This window comes from Scheffersomyces amazonensis (genome assembly GCF_036850825.1).
Source record: "Scheffersomyces amazonensis strain UFMG-HMD-26.3 chromosome Unknown RJT21scaffold_3, whole genome shotgun sequence".
Lineage (NCBI taxonomy): Eukaryota > Fungi > Ascomycota > Pichiomycetes > Serinales > Debaryomycetaceae > Scheffersomyces > Scheffersomyces amazonensis.
In genome coordinates, this window is record NW_027042743.1 from 683,912 (window position 1) to 710,621 (window position 26,710).

The following is a 26,710-nucleotide window of genomic DNA, read 5'->3' on the forward strand; positions in this document are numbered from 1 at the left end:
ATATTTTCAATTTCACCATGCAGAGGTAATTGACGACGTTTACTCATTTCGATCAATAACTTGACGAAGTATTCATTGATAAATAATAAGGTGCGAAATTTGGAACAAGGCACCTCATCACGAGATCTAAGATCACATTCACTATCAGTTTGAAACTCTATACATTTACGAGTTACTGTTCCCTTTCACCATCTCAGCCCCCTGTTATCTTACCAGAAAAAAAGAAAGAAAGGGTCAGGAACTAAGCTCATCTATCAGTTCTAATAGAATTGTAATACAGTTGTATTATACTTCAGTTCACTAATATCTATTCACGTGCCTCCCTAATTCGAATTTATTAGGTAAAATATTCACAATCACTTTGTCTTTGTTTCGTATATTACTAGGGCCAGCTATAAAGTTTTGAATTCCCCCATTGGAGTTAATAATTTCACTTTGAATTTTCCATCATCTATCTAATTCATTCACTTAATATAGTTTGTTTGTTATCACTGTTTTCATAGAAGTTGTATTCATTTCTTGTAATTATATTATTGAAGTTTGAATTTTGAATTTGTCCATTTCTGGTACACTTTACATGGAATAGCATAAATTAGTATAATTCCATATTGTAAAGATATCATCAATTATATTTACATTTATCGTGTATATTAAATGATACACATACACTCGTCGATGGTTGACCTATCTCGTGAGCCAGGTGGTGGTACTGACCATCATCAAATGGGATTGGCCCCTCCGATGACATTAAAGAATCATGATACAGCAAATATAAATTCAAGTACTTTATCAAATCATAGTCTAGATGACGATTTTGATGAAACAGGAAGTAACTTAACTACTGATAATGATGAAACTAAAGTTGAAGATTCCAATATTGAAGCAAATAATAATAATAATAATAATAATAATAATAATGACACCAGTGGAAATGTATCATCTCCAAATACTACAAATGGTCATAGAATCTTATCATCTTCATCATCATCGGCAAATGCTAATGTAGTTATTCCTTTATTATCTGAACACAATACAATACCTCCAAATCTTAATAGTTTAACTTCCAACAATAGTCCATCTACTCCAAACTCATTAAAAGGTTCTCGTTCAGAAGTATCAGATTTAACAAATGATACTTCCACTACTTCCATAGATGATGTTGATGATCCAAATAATGAACATGAAACTTTATTATTTCCTCAATCTCAATCCAGTAAAACCATTCAACAACTCACACTAGATTCACGAGATCCACTAGATACTCAGGATCAAGATCTTCAATTGCCGTTGACTTCAACTCCTTTAAACAATGTTAATAATACTGTAAATTCTACTGATTCAACAATTAGTAATTTCCCAATATCAACTCATCCCACAATAACAAATCATATTATTCCAACATTACCACCATCTCAAGAGAGTGATGATTTACCAGGAGAATTAGTAACTACAACTAGAGATTCAATTCTGAGAGCATCTATTAGTGCACGTCCGCCGAATTCAAGAAGTACTACTTTCTTAGGCAGATCACACCTTTTACAAAATGCTCAAGAACAAACTAAATCTGAAATTATAAAGACGAAGAAATTATTAACAGGGAATAGACATCCATATTATGGAACCCAAATAGATAAAAGTCATGTTAATTATGTATTGGCATATTGTATGTCTACAAGTATAAGACATGATACATCAGCCAATTCTGGTATAATGAGAAAGTTGGAAGATAAAGATTTTACAATCAATAAAAAATATACTTTTCAAATTGGTGGTACTGAATTAACTCCAGCAGCCGAATATGATTTTAAGTTTAAGGACTATTGTCCTGATGTATTTAGAAGTTTAAGATCAACGTTTGGTATTGATCCTGGTGAATATTTAAGTACATTTGGTGAATCATTTTTATTTTCTGATTTGGTAACCCCTCATAAAGCAGGTAAATCAGGAGCTATATTCTTTTATTCATCAGATTATAGATATTTAATTAAAACCATTCATCATTCAGAGCATCGTCAACTTCGAAGAATTTTAAAGCATTATTATCAATATGTTAAAGAAAATCCCAATACTTTAATTAGTCAATTTTATGGTTTACATAGAATTAAAATGCCATTTAGTGGTGGATTTGCTAAGCATCATTTTGTTGTTATGAATAATTTATTTCCTCCATTCAGAGATATTCATTTAAAGTATGATATTAAGGGTTCAACATTGGGTAGAATTACCAGAATTGATCCTAGATTAACTGATTTATCAAAATATACTTTAAAAGATTTAAATTTTTTAGAACAACATCAATTAATAAAGTTTGGACCAGAAAAGAGAAATATATTTCTTAAACAATTACAATCTGATGTTCAATTCTTGAAAGATGCAAATGCCATGGATTATTCATTATTAGTTGGTATTCATGATACAAAGAAAGGAAATAGTATTGAAACAAAGCAAAAATTATCAATTTTTGCACCAGAATTCAATCAAGTTCAATATGATAAGCGTAAATCTATTATTTTATCTACTATGCCGAGATATGTTGATCGTGAACATGATCTACCGACAGATGTCTTTAAAGGACGATCAACGTTTGTATTTTATGGTCATGATGGTGGTATACGATCTACAAATGAAGATAATGAACCTACCAGTGAGATTTATTATCTAGGTATAATTGATTGTTTGACTAATTATTCTCTACGAAAGCATTTGGAAACAATATGGAGATCTATGAGTCATTCAAGAAGTACCATTTCAGCGATACCTGCGGAGGAATACGGTAATAGATTTATAAAGTTTATTAAGAAGGGTACTGGGAACTTGAAGAAGAAACAAAGTTAAATGAAGGGATCATTTAACCCGGTTCTTAAGTACAAAATTAGTTTATTATTATTACTATTGCTACTGTTATTATTTTCAATTCTTTGCTATTCATATTTTTAATTTGCTATATATTTACTAGCATACTACAGATCAATTTATACAGTTAGCTTAGCCATCTATGGTATTCATTGTTGAGAGAGATTGTATCCTTATATAACTAATGAATATAGACAGCAGCTACTATCATCTTCTATAATTATTCATCAACATCTTATTATGGTTATTCTATTATATTTCAATAAAAGTTACCCCTTCTTCACTAACTGTAGCCTAATTTATCTTTATAGACTTCTTCCGAACTTAAAACTACAATGAATAGGATTCAAAAAAAGTAGTAGATAGATGCTCCAGGAGGGGTTTGAACCCACGACCGTCGCGTTCCTCACACGACCGTGACTTATGGCATAACCATATCGTCGTAACACGGCTATAAGCACGAAGCGCTAACCTCTGCGCCACTGGAGCCTCACAAAATTAATTGTGCGCTTTATCTATCTCCTCGGGATTCGAACTAACACCATAGCAGAAGAAACTCAACCACTATGCCAGAAACTCGATTCCAAAATTGGAAGTTAGAAACAGGGTTTATCCGGTGATACGACACCATATTAAAATTTTTTTTAAAAAAAATTGGGCCTTTTAACAGCATTTTTACCTTTTTATATACTTTCACTAATTCAGAGATATTTTTGGTATTATGTGAAGTCTCATGTATGTCATTTTTAAGTTAGAAGTAGTATTATTTGATTGTTTCGTTACTTGAATATTAATTTATAGAATTATTTTGCAAAATATGATAAAAATTAATTGAAAACAACTACAAACAACAAACTATTAAGTAGTTGGAAAAATAGCTCAATGACAGTTTCTACTTTCAATTAATATGCTCTAAATGAGCTCTATTAAGGAATTGTATGGTTAGCAAGCCATAGTTTGAAGAAAATAACTATTTGCAACTAAAAAAAAATCTCACCCAATCAAGCTGGAAAAAAAAGAGAGCCTTCACTAATAACAAACCAGCAGTTAAGTGAAGCAAACAGTTAACTATTCACTCGCAATATATAAGGACATATGATGATCCAATTGGGTACACATAGAATAATAGGAATACAAGTATTTTCTAAGCGGTGTATTTCAATATTGCAACCTCCTTCAACTGTTTCTGGATCTAAATTATCTAATACTACTACTGATAATTCAAACATTAAAGATGTCGAACAATTACAGAGTATAAAGACTCTAGAAACCGCCGAGTTTAAGGCTTTAGGTAGTCCTCAGTCGATTTTAAGCATCAATTCTCCACCTTCTGTACCAGTATTTGTAAGAAGAGGTTCATTACTATCAATTTATGGATTTAATAGTTCATCAAGTATTCTGACGGTTACTAGTAATTTAGAAATTATAGATCCAATTAAGAGATTATTTTATGGTGGATATGTTTCAAGTTATCAAAAATTAATATCTACCACCCCATTCTCATTATTGGTTTCATCAATATCGAGAAATTTCACTTTATTTAAAAAATCCGAAAACAAAACATTTGCTAGTTTATTGTTAGATGGTTCAAATGATTGGGCTATTTTAAGTAAGGATGCCTTACAAGTTTACACAGGTAATTCATTAAATATTGGTATGTATGTATTACCATCAATAATATCTAAAAGATTATCGAAAATTTTGAAAACAACCAGGACTTCAACAGGATTATGTAAATTTTCGAGATCAGGTTATACCCTATTAACTGGCAGAGGTCAAGTTGGTTTAGTTGGTAATGGTACAATTTATAATATAAATTTACAAGAGGATGAAGAATTATTAATTAATCAACAAAATTTATTGGGAATAACCGTCAACGGTCCTTATGATTTACAGAATTGCATTATCAAATATTCTTTCCCTACCAATGATATCTCAACAGTTGGAAAGACACAAGTAATTAAAAAAAAAGAATTATCTTTCGTGGGAACATTAAAATCTAATGCAACTGGTGCATCTAAATTAAGATTATTAGGATCATTATTTGGTAACTACTTTAAAACGATATCATCTTATTTTTCATATAGTAAAAAGTCAATTTACAATACCTTAGTTGGAAATCAAAATTTTGTAAAAGTGATTGGACCAAGAAACATCTTGGTTCAATCTAATACTTCAGAGAGTGCTTTTTTATCTCAATCAAAATCATCATTACCCCCACCATCAGTAGATGGAACTACCTTTCACAAAATCAAAAGAACATCTTCTGACTATTTAAGTTATGTAACAATCAAGCCAGATAGAAGTACATCTTTCAAGAGCACACCTGATTTTAAGGAATCAGTGGAACAGTTACAAAAAAAGAAATAGTAAGTATATACGATTTTATAGATATTTATTTTATTTATTAATCCTGGTATAACTATTTGTAAAAAAAATGAATTACCTATGGACTTATGAATTGTAATTAATACATTTCTTGTTGAATGCATTAACAGTGATAATCGAGAGAGTGAAAAGCCTTATTCAACATGCAAGGATATCCTGGGTCTGATTTACCCCACTATTTACTTCTGAATGCAACAAAAGAGGCATATTTTGGAAACGTTATCTATAGAAGAGACCAACCTTATACCATAATATCGAATTGATTATAAACTTGTAGCTAATTTAAGTAAACTGTTAGATGATTCCAAGACACGGGAAGTTAAAATAAATCTAGAATAGCGACATTTGATCTGATTTAAAACCTAAAAATTTTTCAATTAGTTGAATACGACTGGTATAACTTCTTCTTCTTCTTCTTCTTGATTCTTTTATGCCGCTCTGAATGACGAAATCCAGGTCTAAGAAGACTCTATTATCTCTTTTACTTTAAAAGTACCAATCCGTCAAATAAATTTGATTCTGCTTCAAATGAATTTAATAAAAATCTTACTCTTGATTATTATCATGGTTGATTTCATGTATATCATGTTCAATTTTAGCTAGCCTGTCTTCCATCGCGTAAGTGCTTAATATGTAAAGAAAACCACCTGCAAGAAGTGTAAATATAAATATTCCTCTCGTAATATAAAGACTAGTATCTGTTCCGATGAAGTGAGTCTTAGTTGCAACAATTGTTAAAATATAGGCAAAAACACACAAACCAACTATTAATAAATCTGCACTTATAAAATATCTATGAGCATTATTATCTCTATTTATAACTTCAATTAATTGTTTAAAACAGTTTCTATTGGGTCTGAGAGACTCTTGATCTTGAGCTTCTTCCATAATCCAATGACGAGTTGTTTGGTAATGAGTTGAAATGGTAGAATAAGTTGAAATGGTTGAATAAGTGAAATGGTTGACAAAAAAAGTTAAAACGGTTGACAGTATCAAGTTTAAGCGCTGTTGCAAAAATCTTTTCTTTTGAAAAAATTTAACATGAATAGGCTGAAACCTTAAAAATACGAAAGCCATTATATTATTAATTAAATATTCATTATTAGAAAATAGAGAAGCTGTAATACATTACTGATTATATATTGTTCACATTTACATCGCCACAAGTACAGATTGGAACATGAGTGAGTTTAGGAACAGCATCAAAACTGTTTTCAAAGATTTGGGCTTAGTTTTAAACCATTTCCTATTTTGAATGTGTATCAGATGATATGTCTTTATTAATAGTGGTTTCCTATTCTTGAAGTACAAAGTGATTTGGTTGCAAAACAATGAACAGAATCATATTAAAAAAAAAAGAGCAGGAATGGAGATGTCGTGGATAAACCGTAAACTTTGTTTTGCCCACGCGAGTTCAAGCAAAAGAGCCATTCTCTCGGGAAAAAAGACGTGGCCTGGTTCAAAAACTAAAAGAAATCAAAACATATACAACAAATGAAATATAATTTTGCAACTGGAAAACCAAACCAATCATCAAGCTTTTGATACGAGCCAATAATTGTTTAGTTGCAGAGAATACATTCAAACTCATTTTTGCGAGCTACTATCCAGTTAGCTCTTCATCTAATTTATTCTAAAATTTTTAAATTCCGAAAAGCACTAGAATCTCCAATTAATCTACAATCTACATTCTACTTTCTATTAGTTATTCAATGTTCAATCTTTTATTTGTTTCAATCTCAATCTACGTCTATTAGTTACTTAAATCTTCAATCCACATTATTTTAGTTGCTTCAATGTAGACCTAAATTCCATATTCTTTAAGTTACTTTAAGTTTACATCCTATCTTCTTTTTGTTATTCATTCATTCTTTCATTTATTTTTATTATTTAAATTACTTCTAGCTTCGAATTGTTATCGTAAATTAGAGGACACTTATCAATTTACTGTTGATACTACTATATTAACATTTTGTTGAGCCACTTCGTCTTAATAAGTGATATTGGTAGTATTTTTCAATTTGCTATCTTAAATTCAGTAATAATGACTCGAACCCCATTCATTTTTTCTTATAGTCGTGATCCTGCTAAAGCTGTTCCGGACGATGATGATGCTAATAATGATGATGTCAAATTTTTCAAAGTTGCGGAGCCCGACTGGCCGGTATGGTTAGACAACTAAAGAATTTACGCCAACTGGGTAAAGCATGATACCAAACCTGGTAATTCGAAACTGGAATGGACACAACTTTTTCGTTACAGTCTTCTGGTTAAACCAAAAGAAAAGTTGACATTAGAAATAAGACAGCGGCAACTTTTCTCTAAATTTGTTTCTGTAAAGCAAAGATAACAACCAGATTAAGTAAGACAGAAACGGTCATTAAAGATGGAAATATTATTTATTCGATGGACTTGGCGTCATAGTCATGATATTCAAGATCCTGAGAATATTGCACAATCAAGATTAACTTACAGATTAACCAAATATATTAAGGATGTTTTTTTGGGGGGGGGGGGGGAGACTTCCAGAAGTTAATAAAAGAATCAGAGTTGAACACATATGATAGGGTATACTATTATGGCAATAAAGTTTTCAAGATGTTGGCAAGATTAGGTGGTAACGTTTATGAATCATTAAATAATTGGGTTTCAAAAATAGAATCCGAAGGAGGCTGGGTTTCATATGACGAATTAGGCCATGGAGTGTCGTCGTTTTCAATGATGACCGCCTGGCAAATAAGTACTTTGATTCAGAATGCTCATGTACTTCAGGTCGATTCAACGCATAATACTTACCTGGGTAGGACTAAAGGGGAAAATGTATATTTAGTTTCTATTGTATGTAAAAATAAGATAACGGGCAGAGGACTACCTGTTTGTTTCATGCTTACCAATAGTGAAACGTATATATCTTTAAGAACAATGATTAAATTAATGAAAGCATTGTTCCCTGAGATCGTTGACACCATCGGTAAGAAAGTGGTATATAAAGTTAGTTCATTTACGGATAAACGAATATTCTATGAAGGTTTAGTGGACCTCCTTTCAAAGAAAGTTGATGCAATAAAGTCTTGGAGAAAACGTATATTTTTGCCGGTAAGAATTCAAATGAATTTAACCAATAGAGAAATTGAAGAGGTGCACGAATTTATGGCTCAAGGTATTGTCTATAACGAGGTTGAGGTAGATAATACGGAGATAGACTTTAGTTATGACGAGATCGAGCTGGATGTTAATGACAATCATGAGGAGGAATCTACCAAAATTGATGATACAGAGAAGACAACGGGATCGGATAAACAAGTAGATAAATAATGTACCTTTTCGAAAGGAAGATGAATTGAAACGCAGCATGAATGATATTGATGACTCGTCTGTCGTTGGAATCAAAGCAGGTTTTGGAGAACAGGTAGATTTTCTGTACACAGACAATCCAGATAATCCTCAGTTTCAAAAATTCAGAGTTTCCAGCTCAAAAGAAGAACAGCTCACCGAAAACGAACAGCAATTAAACAAGGTATTTTACATGGCAAATGCAAGTCATGAATTGGCAATCCATTGTGTTGATTATCTAGGTAATGAATACTATAAAGCTGATTTCAAAAACGCGTATACCACAGCCCAAATCAATATGATTACCTCAAAAATGGAAGAAGATATACAGCTAAAGAGACCAAGATTGGATGCAACACAACCTAAATATTAACTTCCACAATTATTAATACATCTTCATTTTATTATAAATTTCGTACAAATTAAGTACCAAAATCTATTGCATAGATTCAAATTTTTATGTATTGTGTAAAGTATATCTGTAATTGAAGAATGTACTTTGATTCAAATAAATCGTTTAACAATCTTGATTGATCTTAGTAGACATACTTGTTGAATTATTATATCATAATTCCAATAATTCCAGTAATGTAGTTTTTAATAAGTTCTTAATCTGAATCTAGATCTAGTAATTGATCATAAATAATAACTTTATATTAAGGAACTCTTCATGAATCTTTAGGAGGCTCTTTGAACGATTCTGAATCATTGGATAAAACTGCAGGTTATTCAACTTATCTAACTTAATGTGATATGATGCTGTGTGTTCATGAATATACTTTGATTGTAGTTTAAATAAAGATTCAGAACAACGTCAAGTAATCCTCGGTGGATATCTTTAATCACTAATAACTGATGATGAACGTTGAAAGAATAATGATTGATTTTACATGTAGATATTGCTATTTAATTTGATGAAATTTATTTTCTCTAAGTACAATAAAATGATTTGAATTTGAAAAGAAACACAAGCTATATATTTGATTTATCAAATGAATTAAGAAGATTTTACCAAAATTCTTTACGAATCACATCTTTAAAAGTATGCGGTCCGACAAATATGTCGCATTTTCTACAAAAAAGGTATGAAAGGAACGAATATAGTAATGAACGCCGTAGAAAGGAAATGAGTAAAAAATAATAATTAAGAAAGGCCGTCCAGGCTGAGGGCAAACGAGGCTGGCAAGGCGATAATGATGAATTCTTTAAGAAGAAAGGAGATGATAAAATATGAAGGATATGGAGGTTTTCCCTATATAATAAGTGAGAATAATACACACTAAGCGAGGCTGCACATAAATTACGCCCGTAACCCTCTTAAAACCGATTCTTCTACAATAGGGTCATTCTATGTCTATGCGACATCTTCTTATAATGTATATAACAAGTATTTTTAATTTGCAGATATTAAAGACTTTAGCAACCATGTAGAGCATTCAACTAAGACAATATATATTTTTAATCTGTTAGCGGAGAACCACTTTCTGAAATTTCAAATTGTATATACTACTCGAGTTATTTGGCTCGTAATATGAATAAATTATAATTTTATTATTTCCTTATCGTATTTCCTGCACCAATAGCTGCAAAAAAAAGGTAACAACTAACTCCTTATAAATATTAGCCAAACCGTATATTTCAGTAAAAATTTGATTGCCTCTAAACTATAAAATAATGTCTTGTTCAGTAATACATATATTTCGTAACTTCATATCCACTCCTCCAAACACCCAAACATGTATAGAGTCCTCAGTTCAGCCAACTAAAAAAGCCACAAGTTTGGAATCCTTGCCTGATGAAATTTTAGCTCGAATTATAGATCACTTGAATCAACTTGACTTGTTAGACTTATGCTTAGTAAACTCAAGAATTTACAAACTATGCATGAATAAACTATTTAGGGTAGCTTTTATTAAACCCTTGAATCACCGCACCTTCATTGTTCATCGAAAATTGAATTCACTTAAATATTCTCAATTCACAATTGTAAATCCTGTAAAGTGTCCCCGCAAGAAGAAATTTCAAAGATTAGTGTATTATCCAGGGCCCAATAAGCCCAATAAAAAATATTTTTATCTGATGAAATATGGCTCTCATGCTACAGTTTATGATATTTTGCACCTCAAGAATGTCGAGAAAATGATCAATCAAATATCAAGTCGAAAACTAATTGTACATCTATCAAATAGATCAAATGGATTAATTCAAGATTATTACATTAAAATAAAAATGTTGGCTAGTACTTTTGGTTTATTTAAGAGAATACATTTGTCAGTAAGAGATAATCTGGTTGAAACAATTAAAAAACTCGAAGGGATATTTGTTGGAGTCAATTGCTTGTCGATAACTATGTTCTCCAGACCCAGATATATCGATAATAGTGAATTAACTTTGTCCCTAGTCCGATGTGAAAATATTACAGAATTTGAAATTGAAACCGTTGTCCCTAGCCACGAGGATTCTTTCTTCTACAGAATGATAAAACATATGCCAAACATAAAGATACTTATTATACGAATCCGGATAAAACCTACATCTCTCCATAAAACTATAGAATTATTATCCAACTATCGCATTCAAAAGTTTTGCTTAGATGTCCTACAATCGCTGGCACATAAAAATGTTCGTCAAAACTGTGATATCATCAAGGCTTTGCTTAAAAGTTGTGGTTCCACTCTTGAACTTGTTAGGGTCAACTTATATGAGAATTACACACGTGTAAGATTATCAACAATCGACTTATTTTTCAGTGATGAGCCTGATATATGCGAAGAGCTTAAGGAAGAAGTTAGGAGCTTAGTGAGTTGGGTCAAAGATACTATTACTAATTATCCAAGATTAGAATATTTCATATTCTACAATTACCAATTTGTAATAGACAGGAAAGTAGAACCATGTAGGTGGATTGAAATACATAACAAAGAGTTGTGAACGGATTTTCCAGTTTTATCATTTTTCCACAGGGTCTGTTCTCTTTGGCAAAGGATATAAACAATGAATTCATAGATAAAATCAGAGAACAAAGCTGGTACCTTTTCTAACTTATATATCGTACTTATGCAATGGAAACTGTATTGTATTAAAAATTTGTGGTCAACTCTTGAATGACTTAAATTTCAAAAAATTGTAAATGCGATTTTTCAAAGCCCGATATGGAGAGGTATAAATAGCAAATGAAATTTCAGAATTGACTATCTTCAATTGATAAAAGAAATATTTACAGCTTACATATGAGTTTAGCAACAGTCTGTGTGGCAGCATGCCACTTATCTCCAGTTACTATGAATAAAAACGCTACCATGAAGAAAGTTATTGATAGTATTTATGAAGCGGCAGGCCTGGGTGCAAATTTAATTGTATTCCCGGAAACTTACGTTTCCGCTTTCCCACTTTGGGGAGCTTGTAAGGCACCAATTGATAATCATCATTTATTCAAAAGATTAGTTGAAAGTTCTATTTATGTTGATGGTCCTGAGATTTTGAATATACAAGCATTATGCAAGAAATTAGAAGTTGTAGTTTTATTGGGATTCAATGAAAGATCAAGAGTCAGTGTCGGATGTCTTTGGAATTCTTATGTATTGGTTGACGAGAATGGAAATATTGGTGCCCATCATAGAAAGCTCGTACCTACTTTCTTTGAAAAGCTTTCATGGGCGAATGGTGATGGATCTGGTCTAACTGTTATTGATTCAAAATATGGAAAGATTGGTGCGTTAATTTGTGGAGAGAATACAAATTCATTAGCAAGGTTTACATTATTAAGCCAAGGTGAACAGATTCATATTTCTATTTGGCCACCCGCAGCAGATATGCATCGTCCTTCTACTTCTAAAAAGAGTTTTGATAATTCGATTGCTAATAAAATTAGATGTGGAATTCAATGTATTGAAGGGAAATGTTTTGGAATACTTTGTTCTTCATTTGTTGATGAAGCTATGTTAAAATTCTTAATTGATGATGATCCAAGTAATGAAGAATTCTATCGGAATATGTCACAAGGAAGCACATGTTTTCTTGATCCAAGCGGTAATGAAATTGGTGATAATCTAAGATTTAAGGAAGGAATTGCTTATGCAGAATTCAATTTGAATGATACCATTGAACCAAAACAATTTCATGATTTAGTTGGAGGATATAATAGATTTGATGTTTTTAAATTACATGTTAATCGATCTCCAAATGTTCCAGTTTACTTTGATGAAGAAGAATCATTTACACAATAGGGAGAAAAAGTTTTGACATACTTAAAAGATTATTTATTCATGCAATCATTAATTAAAGAATTATATAATTTAGTAAGTCAATATATCTATAATGATGTTGATTACACTTACTAAAACTTCAACACCTACAAGGACTACCACTATAAATTCCAAATTTTCTTCATGAGAATGACCCAATTGCTCTTTCAACATTTGTAATAAATCAGAAATGACTTCTAATCTTTGATTCAACAATTCGACTCTTTGATTAATTTCCAAATATCCTCTAGTTGCTTGATATATAGGTTCTAGATGAGGTTCTGCCCACATTAATTCTGGGGAATCTAATACAGATCCATGCAAGTTAATATTGATTCTTAAAATAAACAATTCACCAATTGATTTCATTATTTCGTCTCTAGTCATTTCCACTTTACCCGTATGAGCAATTTGTTGTGGAATATCCTGAGTATCTTCAATAGTATTATCGACTAATTCTTCAAATAAAGATATTTTAACAGATTGAGCTAATGCATGAGAAATTGATAATTTTAACATATAATTATTATCATCTCTTAAAGTAATAAAATCATTATAAATTCTAGGTTGATATGACTTCGTTATATAATAATTAAATTGTTCAATTTGAATATCTTCAGCTGATAATTTTTCACTTTCAAATCGAGCTAAATCTTCTAAGAAATGAGCTTCTTCTTTGGCTGTATAACCCCAAAGAATAATTACACCATATTCAAAGATAAAAATATCATTTTTTCTACCAATATCGATTTCTCCACCTTCATCAGCTAATCTAATTAATTTATGACTATCATTATCATCTACATTACCATTATTTCCATTATCTGAATCATTTCTCCAATCTTTATAAACAAATGGAGTATAAAGACATTCATCAAATAATTTAGGACTTGTATTATGAATTCTTTTACGATCTTTTAACCATCTTAATAAATCTTTCATTTTATAAGAACCACAAGTACAATATGCTGTTACTCTTGGTAAGAGATCTCTATGCAGTTTACCCAATATTTCAGCATCTTTTCTAGCTGAAGTATCTGTAATTTTCTTGACTTGAGAGTATACTCTTGTCATTTGAGAATCATCATCATCATCATCAGTTGATGCTATTGGTTTATTATCTAAATCTGGAGGATCTTCAGGTAATAATTTAAGTTTCTGAGATGTTCTACTAGTTCTTTGTAAACCAATTTTAGATGATTGAGATATTTTAGATCCAATCTTATTAGCTTGAGGAATATGTTGAGTTTTATTATTTGAATTAGACGGTAGAACACCATCACTACTCTTACCATTTTCTGTACTTAAAACAATTGGATTCTCTGGAATCCTAGTGCTTAGCAAGGGTGTTCTATCCGAGCTGGCTACGTCCATTTTCAATGAATTATTATTATTTCTACTACTTAACTATATACTATTAAACTTAAATGGATTTGTCCCTTTCCATCAGAAATAATGTTACACCTATTTGTTATGTCGTGGATTAACCGTTACTTTGACTACGGTTCATCTCCGACATTCCAATAATGTCGTATCAACTTACACTACTACTTATTCTTATACCATTTATATTCCCTCATACCAATTATGTGTGTATCGTATCGATACACTACTCCTTGATTTCCGCTAACTATTTGAGTAAGGTGGATTCCTCCTGCTTTATGAAATAGTTAGGTTTTTGTACTCTATCAAATATATACGCTATCAATTATACTATTAATTCACTATCGATTCTAAAGCTCTATACTATTTGGTCAAATCAACTACCTTAACCAACCCCTTCCGTAGAGTAATTGCTAACTTGCTCAATCTCTGTCTTCACTCTTGTTACAAAACCAAAACCACATAAACTTCATTCTCACTATTAATATTAGTCTTCCCATTAGAGACATTAATACACCGAGTGCGACAAGATTCGTTCACAACTCTTTGTTATGTATTTCAATCCACCTACATGGTTCTACTTTCCTGTCTATTACAAATTGGTAATTGTAGAATATGAAATACTCTAATCTTGGATAATTAGTAATAGTATCTTTGACCCAACTCACTAAGCTCCTAACTTCTTCCTTAAGCTCTTCACATATATCAGGCTCATCACTGAAAAATAAGTCGATTGCTGATAATCTTACACGTGTGAAATCCTTAAGTAAGTTGACCCTAACAAGTTCAAGAGTGGAACCACAACTTTTAAGCAAAGTCTTGATGATATCACAGTTTTGACGAACATTTTTATGTGCCAGCGATTGTAGGACATCTAAGCAAAACTTTTGAATGCGATAGTTGGATAATAATTCTATAGTTTTATGGAGAGATGTAGGTTTTATCCGGACTCGTATAATAAGTATCTTTATGTTTGGCATATGTTTTATCATTCTGTAGAAGAAAGAATCCTCGTGGCTAGGAAATTCAGTTTCAATCTCAAATTCTGTGATATTTTCACATCGGACTAGGGACAAAGTTAATTCACTATTATCGATATATCCGGGTCTGAATAACATAGACATCGACAAGCAATTGACTCCAACAAATATCCCTTCAAGTTTTTTAATTGTTTCAACCAGATTATCACTTACTGACAAATGCATTCTCTTAAATAAACCAAAAGCACTAGCCAATATTTTCACTTCATTGTAATAACTCTGAGCTCCTATCTCTGATTGATGATATAGACATATAACTAGTATTCTGCTTGATCTTTGATTGATCATTTTCTCGGCATGCTTGCGGTACAAAAAATGAACCACATTAGCATAAGAACCATACTTAAACAGAAAATCATAGTCTCCATCGGGCAAATAGGGTCCTGGATAATACACTAATCTTTGAAATTTCTTCTTGCGGGGACACTTTACAGGATTTACAATTGTGAATTGAGAATATTTAAGTGAATTCAATTTTCGATGAACAATGAAGGTCCGCTGATTCAAGGGTTTCATAAAAGCTACCCTAAATAGTTTATTCATGCATAGTTTGTAAATTCTTGAGTTTACTAGGCATAAGTCTAACAAGTCAAGTTGATTCAAGTGATCTATAATTCGAGCTAAAATTTCATCAGGCAAGGATTCCAAACTTGTGGCTTTTTTAGTTGGCTGAACTGAGGACTCTATACATGTTTGGGTGTTTGGAGGAGTGGATATGAAGTTACGAAATATATGTATTACTGAACAAGACATTATTTTATAGTTTAGAGGCAATCAAATTTTTACTGAAATATAAAAGCGGTTTGGCTAATATTTATAAGGAGTTAGTTGTTACCTTTTTTTTGCAGCTATTGGTGCAGGAAATACGATAAGGAAATAATAAAATAATTTATTCATATTACGAGCCAAATAGCTGGAGTACTATATACAATTTGAAATTTCAGAAAGTGGTTCTCCGCTAACAGATTAAAAATATATATTGTCTTAGTTGAATGTTCTACGTGGTTGCTAAAGTCTTTGAAATTTCGAATATCTGCAAATTAAAAATACTTGTTATATTATAAGAAGTGTCGCACTCGGTGTATTAATGTCTCTAATGGGAAGACTAGTATAATACTGAGACTGTAGAATATGTGTTTTTGGTTTTGTAACAAGAGTGATGACAGAGGTTGAGTAAGTTAGCAATTACTCTACGGAAGGGGTTGGTTAAGGTAGTTGATTTGACCAAATAGTATAGAGCTTTAGAATCGATAGTGAATTAATAGTATAATTGATAGCGTATATATTTGATAGAGTATAACAACCTAACTATTTCATAAAGCAGGAGGAAACCAACTTACTTAAATAGTTAGCGTAAATCAAGGAGTAATGTATCGATACGATACACACATAATTGGTATGAGGGAATATAAATGGTATAAGAATAAGTAGTAGTGTAAGTTGATACGACATTATTGGAATGTCGGAGATGAACCGTATTGCGTGAAAGTAACGGTTAATCCACGACAAGATATTTATTGACGTGACTGATCATGTGATGCGATAAGTAAAACAGAGTAATATATCACTCTTTTTAATAAGTACACCTTATTGAATAAATGATTGGGTATAGCTGACTAACTTAATAACATTCTATAACTATATATCTATCCTCTATACCTACTTATTTGCATTCCACATTCACCAATATTAGTAGTTTGCAGCAATTTTCACTTTGCACCATCCATACCGCTAATGAAAAAAAAAATTAGCGATGGTCTTCCCAGCTCTAAAAAAAATATATAGACTATATAGGCGGTAATTTTCACTTTAACCTTTATATATATAGCATTGCACTCAGTAAACCATGTCCAGACCCATGGCAAAGCCCATGAGGGTTAAAACCACCGAGTCATCCAAAAAGCATACTTTCAGTTCATTTAGGGAGAGGGTGGACTCCATAAAGATTGAACCTAGTTTGAAATTAACCAAGAGAGCTTATGATGATGCCGACTCATCTCATTTTATATCTACTTTAGATCATTGGAGAGAAGTAAATTTGAGTGGTAACTTTACAGAATTGGTAGAGAAGATAGACAATTATTCACAATCCTTACCACAAATCATATATCATCAACAAATTATCTTTGATTCATTATATGATAGTATTCAAAAAAATGATATTCATTCTATTCAACCATTACTTGAATTATTATCTCAATTTATTCATGATTTAGGTCCTGATTTTATGCCATTTTATGAAAGATTTTTAAATTTATTAACAGAAATAGCTTTAAATACTGATCCTAATGAAGCTCAAAATAGTAGAAATTCTTCTAATTCATTAGAATGGATTTTTAATTGTTTAACATTTGCATTTAAATATTTATCAAGATCTTTAGTAGATGATTTGAAACCAACTTTTCAAGTACTTTTACCGATTTTGAAATTAGAAAAGAAGACTTATATCTCAAGATTTTGTGCAGAAGCATTATCATTCCTTGTAAGAAAACTGAAAATGGAGGCATTTACTGATATATTACAATTTACCTTTAATGAACAATCATCCACTATTCTTGATAATGAATCATATTGTGATTCATTAACCACACTTTTTAGTGAATCAATGAAAAACACTAAAGGAACCTTTCATTCAAAATCTTCCTCCATTTTATCTAAGATTGTTGAAAATGCTTTAAATAATCCTGACCTCGAAATTCAAGCCAAATATATTTCTATAGTTTCCGATATCTTATTGGAAGTAATTAATCATGGATCACCTGAAGCTTGTGAGAAATTTTATGAGTTAGTAGCTCAATTTCTTGAATCAGTTCTTATAGAAACAGACTCCTTAGATGCTGTTCTTTCGGTAGTTCTGTTGACAACTATCTTAACATTTGCTGAATCTGGTAAAAAGGTTAAGGATTGGAATATAATAATAAAAGTTATAACTAGTTTAATTGACAAATTAAATACTAAGTTGATCATTGATGATTCTGACCGTTCTATTGTACTAATGGAAGGTATCGTATATTTATTCACTATCTTATTCAGAAATGCATCCATATTATCATTAACTAAATCTCATAAGACAATACTTGACTTTATTTCAACCATAGGTAAGGGTCATTATTTTTTATTATTTTCACAAACATCATTATCTGTAAATGAAGAAAGAATGATCAATTTTGGTATAACCAATGCCATTCAAGATTTCATTAATAAAATCGATTTTAATGACATAATCTTATTACAGAAATTATCCCTATTCTTAACTTATTTGAAATCAAACAGAAATGGTAATATGGCATCCAATATTAATATTCCATTTGCATTAAAAGAGTATATCATGAAAGACCTTTCTGAATTTTCAAGTAACCCTCAAGAATTGTATTGGAGATTATTGATACTTAGACATAATGGAAATAATAAGGGATCTGATTCAAAGGTTCTCATCAATTTAATAACCGATTTACTTGCTGAGCATCAAGATAATTCCTTTGCTCATGATATTATTGCCATCACTTGTGATGCTATCTGTGAAATGTTGGATTCAGAAGATATTACTGTTCAAAAGGATATATTTAATCTTTTTGTTCAACATTTTGAAAGATTAAGTGAATCATCAGCTTTTATTGCAAGCTTTGATAAATTCTTAAGTACATTTTCAATCAATATCAGTGAATCCTTAAAGTCAAATTATACCTTTCTTGTTCTGAAAACTGCTGATAATGTGTGTTTACCAAGTAGTGTTTCTAGATTAGCCGCTAATGGACTTATACTGACTATTCAGTCAATTGCCGAGAAGGAAGAAGTTAAGTTTTTATCACAAATGAAACTTATTGATCAGATCCCTTTAACTATTTCAACCGCTAGAGATATATCACTTAGAATAAGAAATTTATCAAAGGAATTTAAAGGATATTCTGATCCTTCTGAATTTGATCGTAAGCTTATTACCAATTTCTACTTTGGTTTATTATCTAATAGATTCCAACCATGTTGGCAAGCAGTATATGAATCTTTACCTGAATTGGGTGAATCATGTTCCAAGAATATATGGGAATTATCTTATAAACTTATCACTCTTGATTATAAACAATCATTTATATATTATTCATCGATAGAAGAAGATTTCGGAATTGATAGTGATTTAATAAATTGGCAACCCCATAATTCTCGTCTTAAAGATAATTTCATTACGTTTGAAAACAGATATTTTGATAAGTTTAGAAATACTAAACGATCAATTTTAACGTATGCTGAAGATTCGAGAGAAAAGAATATCTATAGTTCATTAATGAGAAGTCAAGTTCTAGAAGGTCTTTCCCATATTGCCTATATTGCTGAACAACATTCAGAACCATTAATTAAATTATTATTGAACAATCAGGCTGAAGATGGAGAATCAGGTTCAACTTCTGAAGTATCATGGCCACTTAAGGATAGAAATGAACTTGTTAAATTATTCACAAAATTCAAGCGTCTTCGTAAGGTTAATAATAGTTCCCAAATTTATGATCATTTCATGAAATTACTTGCAAATAAACTGCCACCAGTTCAAAAGTTAGCATTAGAGGCTCTCTTTAGTTGGGGTATTCCTACTGTCAATAAATATAGAGATAACTTAAGGAACTTACTTGATGATTCTATTTTTAAAGATGAGCTTGCTAATTTCATTAAGAATGATGGATCAGATAGTTCAATTGAAGAAGCTGATATTGAGAAATTAATGCCCTTTGTGTTAAGAATTCTTTTTGGGAGAGTTCAAGGATCTCCTCGAAGTAATAGTAAAGCAGGAAAGAAATTTGCTGTTATATCTGTATTACCTAATTTTTCTAATGAATGGATTATAGAATTTATTAAACTAGGAGCTGATAAGATTGGCTATGAAAGTTACTTTACAGATGAAACTTTACCCGAGTTTAATAGTGCCAATATTAGAAGAATTAGTGGGTTTATTAACTTATTAACTGAGATATATGGTACTTTAGGATCTCAATATAATGAAGCTTTGAAGTTCTCAGTAGAACCTTTAGTATTTTCATTAGTTGTTGCTCAAAAGACAATTGATATAGAGAAAGATTCTGCAAAAGATACAGATACAGATACTGAAACTGAAACTGACATACAGATAGAATCAGTTGAAGTAAATGTTAATGATGACAAAGCTGCTCGTAATATTAGACAAATGGGTATGAGATGTTTAAATGATTTATTCAAATTAGTTGGAGAAAGATATGATTGGAATGAACAAATGCCTATTATCTATAATAATTTGATTAAACCAAGACTTTCACACTTTGCTCAAGAAAATTTACAACAAGTATCTTCATTAATGAAGATAATAGTTAATTGGATTGATAATGAGAATAGTATTCCATTCTTATATTTGGATAATCTTGCTCCAGTTAATGCTATTACTTCCTTATTTGGATCTAAGAAAGCTAAAGAAGTAGTAATATCAGAAGTATTAGAGTTTTCTATTAAAGCTCTTAAAAGGAAAGTTACTAATGATAATTATTTTACTTTATTGGCATTAATTGTGGATGCTTTATTAAAACATTTACCAATTATGATAGATAATGTATCTGATCGTGAGACTACTTCTAAAGTAGTAAATATCTTATTACTCTTAATAGATGGTGGATATATTGATGAATCTAATACAAAGGCTCAATTAATTAAATCATTAACTAAGGCTCTTGAAAAGCCTCAAGCACAAATCACTACTGAAGATAGAGCTAGTATTATAATTGCTATTTCATCATTGTTAAATGACTATGATTGTACTTTTGAAGATATTCAAGATTTATATACTTCATGTTCTAAACTTTTCAGATTACATCCAGAAAGAAAAATTAGAGAAACATTAGTAGGAGTATTTAAAAGTATTGCCATCAAGTTTGATGAGTATGAAGTAGTAGCTTCACTTCTTGAAGGATTAAATTCATATTCTCAAAAGAGAATGCAAGAGTTAGATTTTGAAAAGAGAATAGATAGCTTCAATAAGATTAATGAAGAATACTATAAGAACTTGACACCAACTCAATGGGTCCCACTTATTTCTTGTGCATTATTCTTTATTAATGATGCTTCAGAATTAGTCATAAGAACCAATGCTGCTTATCTCTTGAGAAGATTTATCGATTGCTATTCAGCTTTAGATGAACAAGAAAATGCTATGCCATATATTTCTATGCTTAAGAATTTTATTTTACCTCATATTAGAATTGGTCTTAGAAAGGAAAATGAAGATCTTCAAACTGAATATATATCTGTTTTAGAACATATTGTTGTTCATTCACAATATTTTGATGAATTACAAGATATGAAAATCCTTACATTCCATAATGATGATGAATCAAATTTCTTTAAAAATGTCAATCATATTCAACTTCATAGACGTCAAAGAGCTATTAAGAGACTTCAAGAATATGGTCATGAATTAAATGCAAGTTCTATATCTCATTATATCTTACCAATAATTGAAAGATATGCATTTTCAGAAGATGAAAAGTTTAAGAATATTGCTATTGAAACTATAGAAACTATTAATTATCTTATTCGTTCAGTAACCTGGAATCATTATAAGGCGGTATTTAAAAGATATATTAGTAATTTAAAGAATTCCAAACAATCTCAAATTAAAACTCATGTTAATATGATTGTTTCAGTTTCTAAGGGATTCTTAGCATCTATTAAAGCTAAAGAAGATCCTGATAAGATTGTAAGAAATCTTCCTGGACTGCAATTAGATATTGATGACTTTATATTAAAAGAAATATTTCCTTCAATTATTAAGATTTTGGTAATTAGAAATGATGAAACAATAGTGGCTAGATCTCCACTTGCTGAAGCTTTGGCTAGTTTAATTGTATGTGTTTCAGAAAATTTAATTGAATCTGAATTACCAGGTATTCTTACTAGTACTTGTCAAGTTATGAGATCTAGATCTGAAGAATTAAGAGATGCTGTTCGTAAAACTTTAGGAAATATTTTAAATTTATTAGGTCCAAAATATTTAAGATTTATCTTAAAAGAATTAAAGACAGCTTTATCAAGAGGATCTCAAATTCATGTATTAAGTTATACAGTTCATTATTTACTTGTATCAATTTCAAATTCTTTAAGTCATGGAGATTTAGATGATTCTGTTGATCTTATAGTTGAAGTTATTATGGAAGATATCTTTGGTGCTGCTGGTCAAGAAAAGGATGCTGAAGGTTATACCAGTAAAATGAAAGAAGTTAAATTCAAGAAAAGTTTTGATAGTGGAGAAATAATTAGTAGTAATATTCATATTACTTTATTTGGTGAACTTATTAATCCAATTAAATTACTTTTACGTGAAAATATCTCTCTTAAGACTCAAAATAAACTTGATGAATTATTAAGAAGATTTGCTTTAGGATTAAATCATAATGATGAAGCTAGTTCTAAGGATGTTCTTGTATTATGTTATGAGATTTATAAACAATCAATTCCATTAGATTCTTCAAAACAAGAAGTTAAAAGATCTGCATCAGAAAACCATTTCTTAGTCAATTTGAATGCTAAAACAAATAAATCACATCTTAATAGTCAACAATTAACTAATACATTACAAAAATTAAGTTTTGAATTATTAAGTACTGTCATATTAAGAACTGAATCACTTTTAGTACCAAACTTACTTGTGGGATTCATACCTTTATTAGATGAAGGACTTAAATCTGATAATGAAAGTGTAGTAATTGCTTGTTTAAAGGCATTAAATATCATTATTCGTCTTGAATTCTCTGATGAAGAGAATGCTATTTTCAAATCAGCGATAAGAAAATCATTAACAATCATTAAGGATACTCCATCAACAAATTCAGAAATATCACAAGCATCTCTTAAGTTTCTTGCAACAGCCCTTAGAAATAAATCAGATGTTGGATTAAAGGATTCAGCTTTTTCATATGTTCTTAGTCGAATTCTTCCTGATTTAGAAGAACCAAATAGACAAGGTTTGGCATTTAATTTTGTTAGAGCAATAGTTTCACAACATATAATGTTACCAGAAGTTTATGATACAATGGATAAAATTTCAAAAATTATGGTAGTAAATCATTCGAAAGAAATTAGAGATATGTCCAGAAGAATATATTTTCAATTTTTAATGGAATATGATCAAGGTAGAGGGAAATTAGAGAAACAATTTAAATTCTTAGTAAACAATTTAGGATATGCTACTGAAGCTGGTAGACTGTCAGTAATGGAATTAATTCATCTAATTGTATCCAAAGCAGGCTTGGAATTGTTACAGAAGATTTCCTCTTCTTTTTTTGTCGCCTTATCCAATGTGATTGTTTCTGATGAATCCCCAAGATGTAGAGAAATGGCAAATGCTTTAATTTCTACTATCATTTCCAAGTTAGGAGAGGAAAATTTATCTGGAATTGAAAAATACTGCTCAGGTTGGATGGTTCAATCGAATAATATGCTATTAAAAAGATGTGGGTTAATCATTTACAAACTTTACATAAATGCTATTGGATTTTCAACAAATGTCTCATTAGATAAGGTAGCTCTTGATAATGTGTATAAGATAATTGAAATGTCAAGTGGAGAGAATGATACTCAAATCGAATGGGAACTTGTTTATTCATCATTATCAGTATTTTCTGCAATTTGTGGGAAATTGAAAGATGATGTGTTTGGTAAAGAATATGAAAACATTTGGAAGTCAATCGTAAATGTATTATTGTTTCCACATGCTTGGGTTAGATTAATTTCTACTAGATTAATTGGAATTTTATTAACTGGAGTTGATAAATTATCGTTTGATTTATCTAGTTATACAATTCAAACCATTGCCTATAGATTACTAAGACAAATTGTTGCACCCACTATAACAGAAGATCTTGGATCACAAATTATCAAGAATTTGGTGGTGATTGCTTTGAAATGGGAGAATGATAAAACCAAATATGAAATAAAAGAGGATAGTAATAATAATAATAATAATAATAATAATAATAATAATAATAATAATAATAATAATGATGGAGATGATGATGAAAAGTTTGATTCAGCCAATGATTTCCTTTTAAGTAGAATTTGCTTTACATTAAGGCAAGAAAGAACATCATCGGTTGCTAAAAAATGTGGAATCAAGTTCTTGGCAATGTTTGCTCAAATAATAAGTGAAGAGAGACTATTGAAAACATCAGAAGAAATTTTATTGTCCTTATATAATTTTACAGAAATAAATTCATCCGAAGGAAGTGATGAAGAAGAGATCTCGAATTTAACATTAGAATGTATGAACTTAATTGAAGAAAAGTTGGGTGTATCTGCCTACACAAAAATATATTCACAAGTTAAACTGAAAGTCAATATTAGAAGACAAGAAAGAAAGACTAAACGAGCACAATTAGCTGTAAGTGCACCTGATGTTGCAGCTAAAAGAAAGCTAAGAAAGCATGAAAGAACAAGAGAAAAGAGAAAACACGAAAAGGATGAAAACGGTTACTACCGTAGCAAAAAGAAAAGATTTACATAGATAATTTTACTTCATATAATGTACATAACAAATAATAAATTTAATCTATTAATAATGCTAATAATTCTACTCAGTAGGTTCATCTTTAACTGACTTATCTTCATTTTCATGGTTCACTATGGTTGACGTATCATTGGTTTCAGCTACAGGCTCGGTTTCTGTTTCTGCTTCACCTTCTGCATCAACTTCAGCCTCAGCTTCGTCTTCTATTTCTTCCTCAACTTCTTCTTCTTCTTCAACTCCTCCGTCTTCTTCATGATCATTTTCAACTATCGATGAATCAAAATCATTAACGTTAGAATCCACAGGTTCTGGGGTATCTATTGGAGTGTCTGTATCCGTTATTTGAGCCTTTAATACGGGTTTTCCGTCCCCTTCATCTTTTTGTTTTTTCTGATTATATACTTCCATCTCTTTTTCGTACCTTACCTTATCATCAATATATAGCTTATAATATGGTTTCTTTTCTTCTTCATCTAAACTTTTCCATGCTTCCGTCATACTCTTTGAAAGATCACTGACAACACCAGGATTTTTCTCTTCATTTTCTTTCTTGATTTTCTCCTTCTCCATATCACAAAATATCAAATAAGCATTTGTTGGTCTCTTTGGCATGTCAGGATCTCGTATTTTTTGCTTAACAGTAGAAGAGCCATTAGTACTCTCCCCGGTATTTGAACTAACCAACTTGACTTTTTTGGTACCTTTCTTGGCTGGTCCACTTTTAGTACTGGTTGGAGCAACATTCAAAGATTCGTCCAATACACTGGGGGTTGGAGGAGAAGCCATTTCTTCAAAACCTCCAATCCCAGAAGGGATCTGCGTTGCTCTATCTTCCAATCTTTCTAACAAAATGGCATATTCTAATCGCAACCTCCTAGTGGCTGCTTTTGTTCTCATCAAGGCAATTGTTGCTATTTCATTGCTCTCTTCAACTTCGGTTATTCTCCTCTTCAATTCCTTGCATTTCTGCTTATATTTTTGCTCTGAATAAAGTTAGTCACAATTCAAATCACAAATTTATATCACATAGTAAACACATACCTTCACTTTCAGGAGCAGTTTCCTTTACCAGTTGCTTCATTGCACTCGTTAGCCATAGACTATTGAAATTCCAAGTGTGTGTCGTACAACTAAATCTTCAGTCGGGCTTTTTTGTTATAAATTATTTTGCAAAGTGGCACGACCATTTTGAACCTTTTTTGTAGCTGCAAAACTGCCTGGTTAGGGCCTACATGAACCTGTTATTCAAGAAGTGAAGTGAATATGCCTATACAAAAATATTTATTTACATAGGTCATTCGCCTCAAATATAAAGGTAAGAGACAAATTTAAAATTTTTATAATTATAGCCATCCAATTAACCACTATAGATACATGTGAACTGGAATTTCTCGTTCACAGGAATTACAAATCATAAGCTCCATCAAGATGCTTCAGAAGATGGAAATCATAAACCTCCAGCAACAATTATATAAACAACTCTGTCTACTTAACAACTTCATTCAAAAATATAAGATTATAAGCATGTAACTAACCGACAGCTTTTTTTCCAGCTCTCAACTAAATCAAAATTCCGTCCTGTCAGGAAACTAAATTCGAATTCACGGTGTCAAAAGCCGTCTTAATTATTAATTAATTCGTCATAGACCTCGCTGCCTCAAACGCACTATTTAACAATCCTACAAGAGTTAAGCAAATAAAAAATCCCAAATTGGCTTAATTCAGTGGACAGGACAGAAAACTCTATCACTGTTGGAATAGTTAGAATCCAATATGTAATTAAAAAGAGATCAAACAGAAATTAAATGGAAATTAAACAAAACAGAATCGAGATTGCCAGCGGTTTCTAATATCATGGATAAGTATATATTCCATATAATAAGCATGATAATATAAGCATTTTATTGACACTCAAGATAAAATCATTTACATTCAAACAAACAAAGAATTCGATG

The 26,710-nt window shown here is 30.8% G+C and overlaps 10 protein-coding genes and 1 non-coding gene across 11 annotated transcripts; 6 read left to right on the forward strand and 5 right to left on the reverse strand. All coding sequences in view use genetic code 12, as the record gives it.

Annotated features, from left to right (window-relative positions):
* Positions 1–675: 675 nt before the first annotated feature.
* On the forward strand, positions 676–2,835 carry MSS4 (1-phosphatidylinositol-4-phosphate 5-kinase; the record flags this gene model as incomplete). The annotated part of the gene is made up of 1 exon (XM_064879951.1): positions 676–2,835. The coding sequence occupies one exon, from the start codon at positions 676–678 to the stop codon at positions 2,833–2,835; it is 2,160 nt and encodes a 719-aa protein (XP_064738411.1).
* Positions 2,836–3,220: 385 nt separating this feature from the next.
* RJT21DRAFT_t90 lies at positions 3,221–3,342 on the reverse strand. Its single transcript has one exon. It is a non-coding gene; the product is annotated as a tRNA-Ile (tRNA).
* Positions 3,343–3,841: 499 nt separating this feature from the next.
* RJT21DRAFT_120148 (uncharacterized protein) lies at positions 3,842–5,478 on the forward strand. The gene has a single exon (XM_064881644.1). It carries the CDS (start codon positions 3,949–3,951, stop codon positions 5,221–5,223), a length of 1,275 nt encoding a protein of 424 aa, XP_064738412.1. The 5' UTR covers positions 3,842–3,948; the 3' UTR covers positions 5,224–5,478.
* Positions 5,479–5,787: 309 nt separating this feature from the next.
* Positions 5,788–6,318, reverse strand: RJT21DRAFT_113799 (uncharacterized protein; the record flags this gene model as incomplete). Its single annotated transcript, XM_064880201.1, has 1 exon — positions 5,788–6,318. One exon carries the CDS (start codon positions 6,316–6,318, stop codon positions 5,788–5,790), a length of 531 nt encoding a protein of 176 aa, XP_064738413.1.
* Positions 6,319–7,737: 1,419 nt separating this feature from the next.
* On the forward strand, positions 7,738–8,556 carry RJT21DRAFT_120149 (uncharacterized protein; the record flags this gene model as incomplete). Its single annotated transcript, XM_064881645.1, has 1 exon — positions 7,738–8,556. A coding segment is annotated over one exon (819 nt), but the record flags the coding sequence as incomplete, so codon positions are not given.
* A 1,692-nt stretch (positions 8,557–10,248) lies between these two features.
* On the forward strand, positions 10,249–11,505 carry RJT21DRAFT_113801 (uncharacterized protein; the record flags this gene model as incomplete). Its single annotated transcript, XM_064880202.1, has 1 exon — positions 10,249–11,505. One exon carries the CDS (start codon positions 10,249–10,251, stop codon positions 11,503–11,505), a length of 1,257 nt encoding a protein of 418 aa, XP_064738415.1.
* A 149-nt stretch (positions 11,506–11,654) lies between these two features.
* RJT21DRAFT_32069 (carbon-nitrogen hydrolase family protein) lies at positions 11,655–12,834 on the forward strand. The gene has a single exon (XM_064884159.1). It carries the CDS (start codon positions 11,805–11,807, stop codon positions 12,798–12,800), a length of 996 nt encoding a protein of 331 aa, XP_064738416.1. The 5' UTR covers positions 11,655–11,804; the 3' UTR covers positions 12,801–12,834.
* RJT21DRAFT_32068 (uncharacterized protein) lies at positions 12,835–14,227 on the reverse strand. Its single transcript, XM_064884158.1, has one exon. It carries the CDS (start codon positions 14,190–14,192, stop codon positions 12,870–12,872), a length of 1,323 nt encoding a protein of 440 aa, XP_064738417.1. The 5' UTR covers positions 14,193–14,227; the 3' UTR covers positions 12,835–12,869.
* A 510-nt stretch (positions 14,228–14,737) lies between these two features.
* RJT21DRAFT_113804 (uncharacterized protein) lies at positions 14,738–15,994 on the reverse strand (the record flags this gene model as incomplete). The annotated part of the gene is made up of 1 exon (XM_064880203.1): positions 14,738–15,994. The coding sequence occupies one exon, from the start codon at positions 15,992–15,994 to the stop codon at positions 14,738–14,740; it is 1,257 nt and encodes a 418-aa protein (XP_064738418.1).
* Positions 15,995–16,932: 938 nt separating this feature from the next.
* UTP20 (Utp20p) lies at positions 16,933–24,804 on the forward strand. Its single transcript, XM_064883245.1, has 2 exons — positions 16,933–24,195; positions 24,259–24,804. Exons 1-2 carry the CDS (start codon positions 17,088–17,090, stop codon positions 24,750–24,752), a joined length of 7,602 nt encoding a protein of 2,533 aa, XP_064738419.1. The 5' UTR covers positions 16,933–17,087; the 3' UTR covers positions 24,753–24,804.
* Positions 24,805–25,949, reverse strand: RJT21DRAFT_139637 (uncharacterized protein). Its single transcript, XM_064883350.1, has 2 exons — positions 25,797–25,949; positions 24,805–25,738 (listed from the first exon to the last, which is right to left on the reverse strand). Exons 1-2 carry the CDS (start codon positions 25,834–25,836, stop codon positions 24,819–24,821), a joined length of 960 nt encoding a protein of 319 aa, XP_064738420.1. The 5' UTR covers positions 25,837–25,949; the 3' UTR covers positions 24,805–24,818.
* Positions 25,950–26,710: the final 761 nt, after the last annotated feature.